Source organism: Perca fluviatilis, chromosome 7 (assembly GCF_010015445.1).
Source record: "Perca fluviatilis chromosome 7, GENO_Pfluv_1.0, whole genome shotgun sequence".
In the NCBI taxonomy this organism is placed as follows: Eukaryota; Metazoa; Chordata; class Actinopteri; order Perciformes; family Percidae; genus Perca; species Perca fluviatilis.
In genome coordinates, this window is record NC_053118.1 from 3,092,771 (window position 1) to 3,108,399 (window position 15,629).

The window sequence follows — 15,629 nt, forward strand, 5'->3', positions numbered from 1 at the left end:
TGCTTTTTATAACTAAAAAAAGGATGTTTATATTAAGTAAACCTCATATATTAATGGTAAAGGTATGTAAATATATTGGAGAGTTGCCTTTTATAACTATAAATGAATATTTAAAGTAAACAACATACATTAATGGTAAAAGTATGTAAATATATTGGAGAGTTGCCTTTTATAACTATAAATGAATGTTTATTTAAAGTAAACAACATAAATCAATGGTAAAAGTATGGAGATATATTGGAAAGTTGCTTGTAAATACTCTAAAATATTGTTTATATAAAGTACTGACTATTATTACAATGTTTCTGGAAGGTATTATCCCATTATCTTCTCTTTTTTGTACACTAAAAAAACAGTTTTAAACAGGAATTTACCGTAAATAGATTGGATAATCATAAAATAAACGCCTAAAGGAGGGTATTTGAAAGTCATTTTACATAATTTTTGTGTTTTACATCCAGAAATCTGTACTTTAACAGGGAGTTATTGTGGATGGATTGGATAATCTTGTGAATTTACCAAAGAAAACTGTATGAAAACAGCAGTTTACATTTAAATTATGTAATTTTAAGGTATTTTTGCAATATTTTTTAGTTTTGATAAAGATTTATACATTTGTTTAACATTCTGGAAATGTTTTATAACATGAATTTGTTTTAATTCTACAATAGTTAGACTGTAAAAATACAGGAAATATTTACAGGAAATTTCTGTATTTAAAAAAAGAATTTTCCTGTAAAATAATGTAAGGTTTTTTACTGTAATTTGACGGTAAGTGTTTGGCAACTTTGCTGCCAGACATTTTACCGTTTTTTTACGTGTTTTTTTTTTACAGTGTATTCTATATATTGTCAACAAATCCTAAAAAGCTCTAGTCCATCTTTCGATACTATCTCAGTTCCCAACCCTGTGGCACTCAGCTAGGAGCCCATTACTGAAGACACTTCCAAAGACAGCTGGGCACTGTAGTTTTTAGCAAACGTTCCTCAAATTTGAGGACAGTTTTCACTCCCGGATTAATCCACGGGGTGATGTATAGATTAACTCAAATGAAACTAAAGTGAAACATGTCTGCAACAGTGCAGTTCATTGAGGAGTTCTGTGACAATAATGGAGCTCTATGGCACGGAGATGTAACAGGCCTTAGCTACACAGACACTATTTTTAGTTTGATCAATTCATTGTAGGTCTAAGGCTTTTGATGCCATTTGTTGAAAATAATAAAAATATAAAATATCACGTATGTTGTTTTTTACAGTAGACACTAAAGTCCCACAATGCAATGCACAATGATGGTGGTTTATCTTTGTTTGATTGATATCTGTCGGCAGATGTTCTGTCCAGTATCTTTTTATCTTGTATACTAACAGCCAAAGCAGTATGAAGATTAGTATGTAGTACATATAACATACATAGATACATAGTTTTTAATCTAATTCAGCATCTTCTCAAATACACAGAATTAAGTGTGTCACCTGAGAGAAAGAGATTTTTTATTTTAATTGTAGTTTTACACAATACAGATGTCTTTCATCATACCCCACAAAGGATTCCAAACTGAAATCCTTTATGACATCCTATATTGTGACACCTTAAAGGCCACTGTACATTATGTCAACTCATGCAAACATTTCAGAAAAGTATGAACATGAGATGATGATACGTCGACATTTTACACCACTGGCTTTCTACGTTTTATATACTTGAAAAAACTTTTCCCAAAGAAGAATTCACTTTTTGGTAGTACAGCAGCAGCAGCCAGGTTGTAGTGCCCCTGCAGCGAGTAGAGGTTAAGCAATTTCCTGAGGTGACTTTAGCGGAACAGAAACCTGAGCCCTTTAGCTGCGACCTGACCACACTAATCAATTCTGCTGCCAATGTACTTGTCACTATTTTCATCAAAGTGTTGTCAAACAGCTTTAACTCTAAACACATTGCCTCAACATCCAGCAGTGTTGATTTCTCTGACCCACTTCCCTAGAGATGAATGTTCTCTGCTTTCTGGCTGGTCTTATATCTGCTATGTTTAAAACAGGGACGAGCATGAAGAATTCTATCATCTCATCAGGGATTCCTCTGAAACTAGAGCCAGGGAAGCACATCAAATTATTCAGTGGAGCAGGCGGGTATGTTAGGCTGACACACGGTTAGCACATGTTCATTGGAACTATATATATATATATATATATATATATATATATATATATATATATATATATATATATTGGATGTAAAGCCCCTTTGGGGACTAATAAAGTTATCTGAATCTGAATCCCAACATTCAGACAAGAGAGAGTTAGTGAGTAACTTGAAGCCGCAATGTGAAAATGAAGGTAGGTCAAAGATGACTTTGACTGACACACACAAACGCGCGCACACACACACACACACACACACACACACACACACACACACACACACACACACACACACACACACACACACACACACACACACAAAAAGCAAACAAAGGCCTTTAAATGATCGTTTTCTCCCGGACACACTCCTTACTTTCAGAGCTTCACACTTGCCAGAGAACCATACCCTACTGGCCTCTGCCCTCTGATGCATATGACTCACATTTCTGTTCAACAAATGACAGGTGCAACTTTGTTTCCTTAAAAACCTCTTCTCTGACACTTCACCCTTTTCAATTTGTGATCAAGATGATGCAGCACCTGACCTAAAACCATAGACTATAAAAATAATGGATGAAGCATTGGTGATGTCACCCATTGGTTGTGGACTGCTGTTTTGAAGCCAGGAGTATGCATTTTGGCCGTTGCCATCTTGGTATTTTGGTGCCAATAGTGACCATATTTGGACAAAAGGGCAGAGCTGGGGAGAATGAAACGTCTAAAAGACATTTTCTACTGGGCGCGTCCATGCTGCGTTCCGGTTTTGTTCCGTCCTCCGCCATACCACACCGGTAGCATATCAGAAGCAGCGTGTCTTGCTGCCCGACTCACAGATTTTATTGTCTCTACAAGTACTTTACAGAACAATTACATTTGCAGTTTATTAAGCTAGTATCTACCTTTCACTCCAAGCACTCCTGTAATTAAACTCCATGCCTTCTCTTTTCTGGCGTTGTCCTGGTTAAAAAGATCTGTGATGTTGTATTATGTTTCTCCACCTCCAAGATGACTCTCTCGTCGTCCATGGTGTTGTAGAGGAGACATAAACGGTATTGGGGGGAGGGGGGATTTGGTAAACTGATTGGATGCTCTCATCGTTTCACTTCCTGCCCTCCAGGACTCGTGCCCTTTGTTAGCATGTACACAGAGCTGGTTGCAAATCGGCAGACTTTCTCTTAAGTTACCAGCTAACGCCAGCGCTAGCTAACTAGCTTTGTTGGCAGAATGCAGAACAATACATTTTAATGTGACCAAAATGTTCCAATCATCTTTGATGAAGTGAAAACACACAGTGAGAGGGTCAAAGTTTAAGATGAAAACATCTATTTTCATCATGCTGTATTGAAGAAGACTTGAAACTATAGCGATTGAGGCCATAAACTTTTTAAGAAAATGTTTATTGAGGTAATAAATCGAGTGAGATGTAGGGTTATTTCCCAATAGACTTCTATAGAAAAAACATCTTTTTGGAGTCAGTGGAGTCGCCCCCTGCTGAAAATTAGATAGAATGCAGATTCAAGGCACTTACGCATTGGCTTTACTTTTCAGGCCCAGAAGTTGCAGCTTGCTTAAAAATAGCAAACTACACAGTAAGCTCGGTTAAGGAGTCCATCCATTTTATAAGAGCCAACTTAAGGACCTTGAAGTGTTTTCTATTATTGAAAAGTAAGATAAAAAGTTTTCTTAAATGATCCTAATTGTACACAGAGAGTGAATGGGATGTTTATTTATGGACTCTGCCTTCTGCTTGCAGGTGTAGCATTGATGAATGGAAAACCCTGCACAGCCTGGTGCACATTAGTTTGTATGTGTATGCTTGTATGCATGACTGCACGTAATTGTGTGTGTGTGTGTGTGTGTGTGTGTGTGTGTGTGTGTGTGTGTGTGTGTGTGTGTGTTCGTGTTTTTTTTTTTTTGTGTGTGTGTGCCAGAGAGAGTGAGAATGGTACTAAAGGGAACCTTGAGACACTCCAGAGCTACCTTAAGGTTGGTCTACACTGTGTTAAAAGGGAAGTTCCCTGTCTAGTGGAAATTCCATTACAAATGACCACAATTATTCTCCTGTAACGACTTCATCATAACACAAACCCAAGTGCAATAAATGGAAGAAAGATGACATTTTTGTTTCTGCTATTCATTTAACATTTTTAACCTAGAGTATGTGCAATACATTAATATTGCTTGTATTGGACCAGTAAAATTAACAGGATCAAAAAAGGCAATAAAATGAGTAACTCAATGAGTGCCATTTTATGGTAATATTTGGATTTCTAACCACGCTCACAATGTGGCTTTAGGGATAGCAATGTCGGTCTGTCTGTTGGTTGGTCTAGAGTGAAATATCTCAACAACTGTTAGATTGGATTGAAATTTTGTACGAAGTATCCTAATAACTTTAGTCCTGACTTTTGTGGCTCTGAGTGATTGTCTCAAAAACTATTGGATTAATTGCCATGAAATTTGGTACAGACATTCATGTCCTCCTTAAGATAAATTGTAATAAACCGTGTGATCCCTTAACTTTCGAGTGCCATGATCAAGTCAAAATGTTGTGTCCAATACTTCTGTTTATGACCAAAAACATGCGAAGCAACTGACATTTCCATCAATGTCCATCAAGGATAAAACTGTTTGCTCCTGAAATGGTACATGATAATGGGGTTTGCCCATTTTCTCTGATGATTCCTATCCTGATGTAGGGCTTGTTGGTCCAGGCGTATGATTCTTGCTTTGGGTGCGAGACATCCCGGACGAGCCCTTTTCCATAGCATGTCATAGTAGGAAAAGCACCAAAGCATTACATATGGCTCAATTCAAGTGTGAAAAAAATTCCCAAAAGCATGCATATCTAGACCAGTTATTCCCTACCCCAGGGGGTACCCGAGGAGGACCAAAAACGTAAGACGATAAAACTGTGGACAAGTGCTGGACAGAAAAAAATATATGTAAGAGTCTGCATAGCAGGTAATGCTCCCATGAAATATTTATTGAATTACCAGCCAGTAAATCATTACAGTGAGCCAGAACACACAATACCAGGACCCTAAAGTGAAGCTGCTGAATGGAAGTCAGCCATTCTAAATTTCATTATTTACACAGCGCTTTTCCTACTGCGACATGTCAAAATGTATTCCACAAAAAGGCTTATCAAAGACTCCCAGTTTCATTTTTGCTGCAGTCAAAGCACAGGACATGTTTTTTTCCCCCATTTCATCTGATGTCTTCCCCAAAAAAGATGACTTGTCGTTGACAACCAAATCAGTCAGCATTTAATGGCTGTGAAAAAGCACATGCTCCTAATTTCTGTGGCTTGTTGGTCTAGGGGTATGATTCTCGCTTTGGGTGGGAGATCCCGGACGAGCCCAAAGTATAAAGTACAGAACTTCCATTTCAAGGTTGAATTCATTCTCCAAGTGATGAACAATGGTGTCTCGGTGTTATAGTTCTTTGTGAGCATTTGTACCGTCAGCATGCAAAAGACGTCAGAGGGTTTGTAAACACACAACCACATCCTTCATTGGAAACTGTTTGGGAAAGGGCAGGCACAGACATATTGGATGAACCACCTGTCTATTACATCTGCCATGTTGTTTGAACAAACAGTTGGGGCCGTCAAAAACCTAAACCACATCGGTAGCTGCCAGTAGTTCTCCTGACAAGATGGATATCTTATATATATATGATCCCGTGATTCTCACATAATCATGTAATATCGCAAGAATCTAGCTGCCATGCAAGGTAAGCAAAAGATGGGTTCCATGATGTAATGGTCTCTGCACTTTGAATCTGAGTCTTGGTAGAACCTTCTGCGTGAAGTTCACCAAAAATTGATGCAGGGATCGTAGGTAAGTTATCAGATTAGCTAATGCCTGTACAGTAACAGTCTCTTCCTCATGGAAAGTTGTGCTGTTATTCTTTTGTTGCTCCATCTCTTCCATAATAACGTGCTGTAATGGCCTGTATCCTGTAATGGCTTCAAGGCAGTCAAAGACAACTTATTTTCTCCTGTCTCTCTCCTCCTTGTGTTAGAAGGCTATCAGTGTTCAGTGACAGACAGGACTTTTTTGATCCCAATAAGGGATAAACACCAGACCACCTGTTTAACGTACCAGACAAATGAGTCATTCAGTGCAATACGTGAGACAAAAGCACTGAGGCTGATCATCACCAGAGAAGAAAAAGACGATGTAGTGCACATCAATGTAGAAGATCCAGAGAAGACCCAAGGGAAGTCAGAGAGTGTACACTGAATGTGAACTATAATGTAATTAAGTAAGACATTTTACTGAAATAAATGCATGATACGTTACACCAAATTTATGACAAGGTCTGTAATATTTGTTAAAAGTGGGACAAGGCTTGACCAACTGCCACTTTGCTCGTTTGAAAGCCATGATGTCTCTCTCTCATGGGTGGGCCAAATTCTCTGGGCGGGCAAAGCAGAGAAAGGGGAGGTAACCTTCCCCCTTATGACCTCATAAGGAGAAGATTCCAGATCGGTCCATCTGAGCTTTCATTTTCTCAAAGGCAGGATACCCAGGGCTCGGTTTACACCTATCACCATTTCTAGCCACTGGGGGACTATAGGCAGGCTGGGGGAACGCATATTAATGTTAAAAAAACTCATAAAGTGAAATTTTCATGCCATGGGACCTTTAATAATTTGTAGAACATAACGGAATCCACACCTCAATGTACAGACTGTGCAATGCCGACAAAATCAACAACTTCTCAGTCCCTCCCCACTTTCTGCTAAAACCCAAAACGGTCTCCTAAGCCCCTCCCCCCACAAGGGAGAATGAATGTGTGTGCCTGAGCAGTGATTGACATGCAGTTAGGCACCCCCGGCCCTGATTGGTGCATCTGAACAGGGAGCGGTGGATTTTTTTTTTTAATGACCTGCTTCATGTAGTTCTACTGGAACATAGGGTCAGTTTAGCAAATATGACAGGAAGGTAGTTTTATAAAGCTTACCTACTGCACCTTTAATGTAGGGCCCTATGAAATCTGTCTCATAGCTTTTTTTAATTCTCAATTTCAGGATTCCTTCCATGATTCTGTTATCACAGAAACTATTGGGCTCTACATTAATGCTCTGTGACTGGCCCCAGCCAGGCCCTCGTCGAAAAAAAGACACTTACCACTGGGCTGAACAACTTTTCTGGGGGAAACCCTGGGACTGAATATGAAGCTAAATGTTTAGTCAATGTCAATTATTTGCCCATGTAAGCTTTCACTTCTGAATATGTTCCTATTCAGTGTGAAGCCAGGTTGCCCTTTGTGTCCAAATATTGTCTATTTTCTCAGCAAAAGGCCAGATGCCCCCCATCTGTTTCCTGCTAAAATGGCAGTCATAGCAGGATTAAAGAGGATTGCCCTGAGAATAAAGCCCTTTAAATCCATCCCTTCCTCTCAGGAGAGAAAAGAGCACACATCAGCTCCGATCCGTTTCTTCTCAGGATCTTACTGCCTGACTAAGCTTTTTCCCAATGAATGCCTCCCAACAAATGTGCCGTGTAAGGCCTGCATGTGCACTCTCATTCCTCAACAAATTCAGTCATTAGCAGGCCGAGGACTACAGCACTCAAACTTTGTTCAGAGGGCCAAACACATTAATCAGAAAGATAACTAGTGTTTTCTCAATCAACATTTCTTCACTATTCTATTTTATTTCATTTTCATTGCTACTTTCACATATATATACTATATATACTTTTTATTATATTATTTATATATATTATCTTATTTTTATATATATATATATATATATATATATATATATACTATATATATATATATATATATAATATATATATAATATAATATATATATATATATATATATTAATATATATATATATATATATATATATATATATATGTATATCTCAATTCATAAGTGAATGACTCAGGTCATTCTATGACCGGATACCTGCGTTATTATATTATTACAATGACCTGAGTTTGCTTGAAATTATATCAGCTAAGTGCTGTTGCCTATGTGTAAACAAGGTTAGCTTTTTGGCTAATGTAGGACTCAATATGATGAGCTGTAGCAGCTATTAGCAGTTAATCTGGGGAAAAAACATAACAGAAATAAATGAATACATGTACTTTTGTCATATTTGTACTGAAATATCATCTTTTGAACATGTCATTCTGGCTTGATTTTTTAATACATGTTTTTCTTTTATTTTGCTTTCCCATTAACAAGGCAGAACATAGTAGTGAAAATAACTAGAGAAGCAATCTTGGCACAACGAGAACTAAAATCCCAGAAATGGTGTCTGAAGTTGTTGACTCCCCACGAGCATCTATTCTAAAGCTTTCTAGATGGACTACAACAGCACATCTCTTGTCCTAATCTGCCATTAGAGAGCAGACAGCGACTCTGCCTCTAGATTCCTACTCACTTTCATGAGTCATGATCCCCACCTGGCAAGACCAAAAGGAGCGTCTTAAATTCTTCATCCTGAGCAAATGTGAAAGTGCAGGGCTCCTTAAATCAGAAGGTGTCAACTTGTAAAACGTACAGACACGCTTGTTGGTCAAACAGCCTTGAAAACCGAACCGCTGTTGACTTAGGGAGGGCAGCCTTGAGTGGGTGGAGGTAGCGGATATGTAGGGTTCTTCAAAGGCAGCCAATCCTCTTGAGGCAGCCTTTTCATGCTCCACTGTCCAGGTCCCTTAGGAGCCTCAGTGCTGCCAGGAAAATGTCCAATCCTTCCAAGCCAATTCACTTTTGGCTAGTGGTGCTTCAGCATTCACTGGCCATGTTCAGGTGAGAGAATGGGCCTTGACAGCCACGTCTAACTTCACAGGTGTTTGCGACTCCCTCCTAATGATAACACATCTGTACTTATTGGTTTTACTTTATTTCCATGTATTGCACACAAGGTGCCTAACCCTCATGGGTGCATTAGGCACCAAAATGTCAGTTGCAGTGTTCAAACATTTCACAAAACTATAGGTTATTTTTACAGCTCCTTATTAAAGCAACACTATGTAACTTTTAGCCCTACAGGTTGTCTCATTGGAACTACAACTACAGCTGCACCTAAAAGTTACATAGTGTTGCTTTAAAGAAAATATTCTGTCTTCTCTCCCAAGCTTGGCAAATAAAATCTGCCACCAAAAAAATCATTTCTCAAAGCACTTAAATTAAACTAAAAGTTTTTAATAATCATCCAGCCCGAAGAAATCATCATCAATAGAGGTCATTTTACTAAAAATGATATCCCTTAAGTCCTTGTAAACAGGACAATAAAAGAACAAAACGGTCTTTTTTCTAGAGAAACAACCAAGAGACTGCTCATTAGCTAAACCAAAAGTGTAGCCTGGATGCCAGCCGAACTTAGCCCCGCCCACAACATTCTGACTAGAATCTGAGTATGACCACATCAGGCTACCAAAAATGATAAACATGCAGCAAAATCCTAAACAACAAGATGTCTTTACTTGTATGGTGAAGTGTCCACTCGCTGAACTAGGTTATTAGCACAGGTAATCGCCAATGAATCTCTGTGTGGTCCCACAGAGAGCAAATCCCATTTTAGAGGCTGTCTCAAAATAACCGTCTGATTGTGTTGTCACAGATGGAACAACAATATAAAAAAAATAAATAAAAAAAAAAATAACTCAGCAACCAGGTTAATTACAGCTTAAACCTACATTGTGTCATTTTTTTGTTGATTCTTAGCAAAAAAAAAACTTTGTTCTTTCACAAATATGTGCTCATTCATGTGTAATTACTTCCACCAACTAATCAAAGTAAACTCATAAGCGTAGAATCTGCCATTCAGCGAGTCGCTCGAATGACGGCAGCCATGTAGCGCCTCCATCTTTAAAATACATTAGCCAAAGAGGGACATACCTCCATCTTTAAAATACATTTACTCAAAGAGGGACATACGTCCGCATTTCGCCCTCTTACACCTATTGGCACAGTGACGAATGCCAGGGGGAGATTACTCGCCAGGAAAGTTAAAAAGAGAATTTAAACGACAACGCGACAGACAAAGCAACAAGACCAAAGTTAATATCGGAGTGGCTAGGACAACTGCGTGTAAACGATGGAGATACTAAGAGCTAATTTCGGGTTCGGCCACCGTAGGAGTTAAAACGCACTCAGAATGGGAAGAGCTAGAAAGTAATATTCAGTTGGTTGTCATTTACAATTTCACCGCTAGATGGGAGAAATTCTTAAACCAATGTAGCTTTACCAAAAGTTGTATTGGCGGGATAGCACCCTCTTTCAGTTTTTTGTAGAATAGCTGTCTCTGCGCTCACCTATGGGACTTCACTAAGGGAGGTGTGCCAGAATGACAGGGCTCCACTGAGATGTTTTCCTGTTGTCGCTGCTACTTTCTGTGGCGACAGAAATGTCTTTTTCTGACCAAATTACCTCCTACTTGGCAGCTGCTTCTCTAAATGCACTTAACAGGAAAAATGTAAAAGAAAAGAACTTGTCTTCTCTAGGCAAACATCACTGCTGTTAAAAAGCCCATAACACTGTCACCAGTCAGGCTGTAGCTCATAGTTAATGGTGAAGGGAACAGCTCTTTACTTCAGAGAGAAACAGCTTAACTTGGCGTTTGCCTTTTTTTAACGTCCTTGTTTGCATTTGATCTTTTAGTGATGAGCATTTGGAGTCAGTGGAGGGAGCGTTTGTTAACCCTGTAGAAGATGAAGATGTTTTGCCCGTTACAACAGAAAGTGGCAAAGCAAAAATAAATCTGCGTGTCTTTACCAAATATTTGGTTCGGAAGCTTGGTGATGTAGGGCTAGGGCTGGGCGATATGGCCTAAAAATAAAATCCCCGATTAAAAAAAAAAAAATCTGATTTAAGATTTAAATCGATTTTTTTCTCCCCCTACTTAAAATCAATCTGCAGATGACAAAGAAATTGTTCAAAACAAGTTTTATTTTGTTTTGACTCATACACACACACATGGGGCATGTATACCATTATGTTTATTCATGCCAATTTTGTGGAAATATAAATTGGTTTGAGTGTTTTCCCTACCAGTTTTGGGTTTTTTTGGGAGGGTTATTTATTCAACAACAACAAAACGGATGCGTGAGATAAAGCTGTTTTCACACATAGGCCTACAGGTAATTCACTTCTCGTTCCTCGCTAAAAGTTCAAATCATTTTAACGTTATTGCGCAGCCTTGCCCCTATTTTCACCTGTTGCTGAGTAACGTACGTTAACCTCCCGTGGTCTCTTGAATGTAGCATACCTGTAGCAAGCTCCTTCGTAGCGATAAAAACAAACGTCGAAGCGGAGCTCCGTGCTACACAGCGGCGATTGCTAGTTGTTTAAGCCGCTACTGACCTCCGTCACAGCTCGGTTGTTGCTGTTTCGTGTGTGCTATGATGTTGTTGTTGTCGCTTGCCATACTGCTATGTGAAACTAACGCTACGGAAGCTCCGGGGAGCCAAAAATGCGCCATTACACAAAAACTTGATTTACTTATTTTTTAAATCACCCGCAACAAAAAATTTGAATTAATTCATTTAATCGATTTTTCGCCCAGGCCTATAGTAGGGCTAGTTTGTAAACTAACAGTTTGCAACAAGATGAAAGTTCTCCGTTTTATGAACAAATATATATTTGAACCATCAACTCCTGTCTCATAGCTGTCTACAAACCACTCTCTTTTATGGAGCGGTTTAGACAAAAGGAGGATTAAATAAAAGTAGATATTAACTAATAAGCTACAATATTAGCTTCTTCCATTTTCTACTCCACAGTTTTAAGTTCCCTCAAAAGTCAGCACAGAACGGGGTCCTCAGTTGGTAGAGCAGGCACCCATATTTACTCCTTGACACAGCAGTCCTGGGTTCGACTCCGACCTGCGAACCTTTGCTGCATGTCATCCCCCCCCTCCTCTTCAGCTCTTCAGCTGTCCTGTCAATAAGGCCTAAAAATGCCCCAAAAAATAATCAAAAAATAAATAAATAAATGTCAGCACAGAACGGCTTACTATTACGGCACCGAGTCCATTAATACAAACTTCCTCATTGCTTTCATGGGGCTGCAACCACACATCATCAGCCGTAAAGATAGCCATCTCTCTGACCTCGGGAAAACCATTTGTACATCATGTTCCTATACTATCCACTTTGTTGCAGACTGCTGAAACAAAATACTCCCTTTAAATTATTGCCGCTGTTAAGACATGGCAAGACCTCCACCACTCTAAAATAACAGACAAAAGCAGCATTGACGAGAAGAGGACGGGGAAAAGACAGGAGGGGCTGGAAGAGGTGGGATGCTTGAGATGAGCTTCATAGGAAGGTGATGAGGCTCAGACTGTCTCCATCTCTCTGTCTGGGACAAGCTAACAGCTTCTCCGTTGTCCTCACATGAATGAGGACCACCTTCCAAAAAACACAAAAGTGAGCTGAGGAGGTAGGGCTATTTAGAAGGACCTGCTGCTGAATAAACACAGAATCACAATTGTGTGTGTGTGTGTGTGTGTGTGTGTGTGTGTGTGTGTGTGTGTGTGTGTGTGTGTGTGTGTGTGTGTGTGTGTGTGTGTGTGTGTGTGTGTGTGTGTGTGCTGAGACAGTTGAATTGACTGTCTGATCCTATTACACTCTGTTTATTTGAGCCAGCCCTGAAGAAAACACTGATAAAAGCACTTATGGGGCTTTTTTTTAAATTGCTTTATGAACATTTCAAAGAATGTGTTTTGTTTACGTGTGTGTGTGTGTGTGTGTGTGTGTGTGTGTGTTGTACTGTATGTGTGTTTAAAGCTCAAGTTGGCGTTGGTTACTGAAGGGCAACGAGGGTGCACTTTCTTTCTGTCTGGCCGATTCACTCCAGTCCATCAGAGGAATGTCTGGTCACCAGCAATGCGTGCGGTCAACCTGGAACACCTGGCCACACCTGGGACAACACACACACACACACACACGGAACTCTGAGGTCCACCTAGTGAGGGGGATTGACAAGTGCAGCTGCCCTGCATAAAGTCTGAACAAAGAAAGGGTTTGTTGCATTTTCACCACTCAGTTAAACGAAGGCTTGTAATCTCTGTGCCAACATCATCGAGTTCAACCTCACAGAACCACTGTCATCCACTTCTAAACAGCCTGTAATAAACACACATTTTCACATCATTTCTACCCCACCCAGGCCAGTGATGTCAGAGTGCCCTGCGCAAGGGTAAGACTTGAATTTGGAGACTTGACATGGTCCTCTCATCTAGGCCTAACTCTCAGGAAGAAAATGAATATTTGTTAACCAAAATGTCGAACAATGTCGGACTCAAATGCTCGACTCAACTCGGAGTAGAAGGTAAGTCTGTTTATTAATGAATAAACAATCCAGGCAACGGTACAAATCCAATAGAGTTCGGGATCGTTTCGTCACGTCGCAATGCATTGTGGGAATCACTGTACGGAAGTAGATGTACTGTATACTGACTGTATATAGCATAGCTGTATAGTAGGCTGATAGTAGGCAGTAGGTAATTGAAATTGTAACGTTGGTCATTTGAGAATATTAGGTTTTTATTTAGGTTATTTTAAAAGGAGAATTCCGGCCAATTTTTATGTTAATCTTGATCGCTATAGCTACGCTAGTACTTTCGATAGAAAAACCAGACCCGAATCAGTGCAGGTAACACGGAGAAGCTGCAGCTACGTGTGGAAGCGTCCCCTGAGCTAAAACGGCAATTGTCGGAGCAATTTAGATTTAGAGTGTGTTTGTGCCTTCTTAACAGATACAAAATAAAATTAATATGTCTGTGCCACATGAACAGTGCCCTTACGCATCAACAACAAGATGCGTTTTCAACTCAGACATTGTTTAAATTCACCTACCCTGGTCCCTGTCTCGATCCTGCCGGTAGCTAGGTTGCCCTGCTAGCTGATATCCGTTAGCTGCTAGCTGTCCGGTGAGTGTATTCAGACAGGCTTCTGTGATAATCATCCCAATAACTAAGTAACTAAATAAATAAGGACGACCATCCAACTCAAAAGGCTCTTCAGTGTGTTGTATATCTGCTATATTCTCCATAGTTACGTTACTCCAAGCTTCTTCCCTTGTAAACAACTCCGCTCTTCACACACTACGCTCCAATCTGCACACTATTACCTTTTTTTTCAGCTAGCTAAGCTTCAGTAACGCTATTACTGTGCAAGCCACAGACATCATTTATCCCGTTTCCATGTAGTTACATAGTCATGTATATGGTCATAACCACTACAGTGCTCATTTACCAATTTTGAGGGGGAAATAAACTAAACTTTTCGCTGTGAAGGCATGATCTGTCCTATGCAGGACATCCACCAGACCACCGGGCGCTCTGGAGATTTTTGTCGACTGCGGGAGGGGGATGAAGGCTGCTTGCCTGGCTAAGGGAACTAGCTACCACACAGACTGACACTGACAAGCTCACAGCACTTTCACAAAGTTAATGTATTATTATCAAAGCTGGGTTCTTTTTGCTTTGCTTTGTGGTCATCTCCGTTAGCATCGCGGCTAACGCTAACTGATATTTTTATGACATACATACATAAATATGTCCTCATTTTTTTTAAGTAGCATTGTTTGGCTTCACTATTAAGTTTGTCAGTATACGGTATAGCCAACTTTTTTTTTGTCACGGTCCATAACTCTTCTCCGTGCCGGTGGAGGTGGAGACCGGCTGGCTACGCTATTATCTTATTCCCAACCGGCGTTTGCGTTACCTCTAAAATGGCCGCCGCTACCCACAATGCACCGTTCCATAACGTCTACGCCCGAGCTCTATAGGCTGAAGACATGGTCGAAAATACAAACAAAAGATCTGGAAACACTGGAGAGTGAGACACACAAGGAGCTACAACAATCTGGCACGGAACAAGTCAACACAGGTGAGTATATATACACGGGGGGGGGGGGAGAGACAACCAGACACAGGTGAATAACATTAGGGCAGAGACAGGTAATCAAAAACGGCAGGGAAACAAACAAAGGCAGGAAGACAAGTGAAGTGAATGAAGACAAACAGTGGATTTCAAAATAAAACAGGAAGTCCATGAAAACAAGCAGAAAACACAATAAGAGCGGGGCAGACGTGACAAAAACTTTAAATTTGTCAGAATTAATTTAATCGAATGACTCTTTTTCTGTGTGCCGATCTGGTGGTCAAATTCTGCTTTATGATGAATCATGCACAAGAAAGAGCTGATGGATTTACATTTCACTGGAATTGAACCTCACATGATTTCATGTGACAAATAACATATTATTTACTTTAAAACCACTGCTCAATCCTCACAAATACCTAGGATGTGAAATGTTGATCACACGATGCATAGGGGCCAGAAAGCTGAGAGATTGATAAATGTAGAAAAATTGCCATGGTCTGTGGGAACCTTGGCGAGGAGCACAAAGCATCACTGCAATGCTTCACCAACACAAACTGTCAGCACAAAGCTTTTCTTGACTGGGCAGAAAACAAACTTGATCCTTGTGTCATGCTGACACGATGAC

The 15,629-nt window shown here is 39.8% G+C and overlaps 1 protein-coding gene across 4 annotated transcripts in view; it reads right to left on the reverse strand.

Annotated features, from left to right (window-relative positions):
• The window catches only part of me1 (malic enzyme 1, NADP(+)-dependent, cytosolic), a 178,390-nt gene that overhangs the window by 150,045 nt on the left and 12,716 nt on the right, over positions 1–15,629 (reverse strand). Inside the window, exon 1 of one of the 4 annotated variants that reach the window (XM_039805556.1) lies at positions 8,573–8,706. The exons of 1 other annotated variant lie outside the window; for it this stretch is intronic. In XM_039805556.1, the coding sequence (XP_039661490.1) occupies positions 8,573–8,608 (36 nt within the window). In that variant the 5' untranslated portion in view covers positions 8,609–8,706. 2 more of the 4 variants (XM_039805560.1, XM_039805557.1) reach the window with 2 other exon arrangements.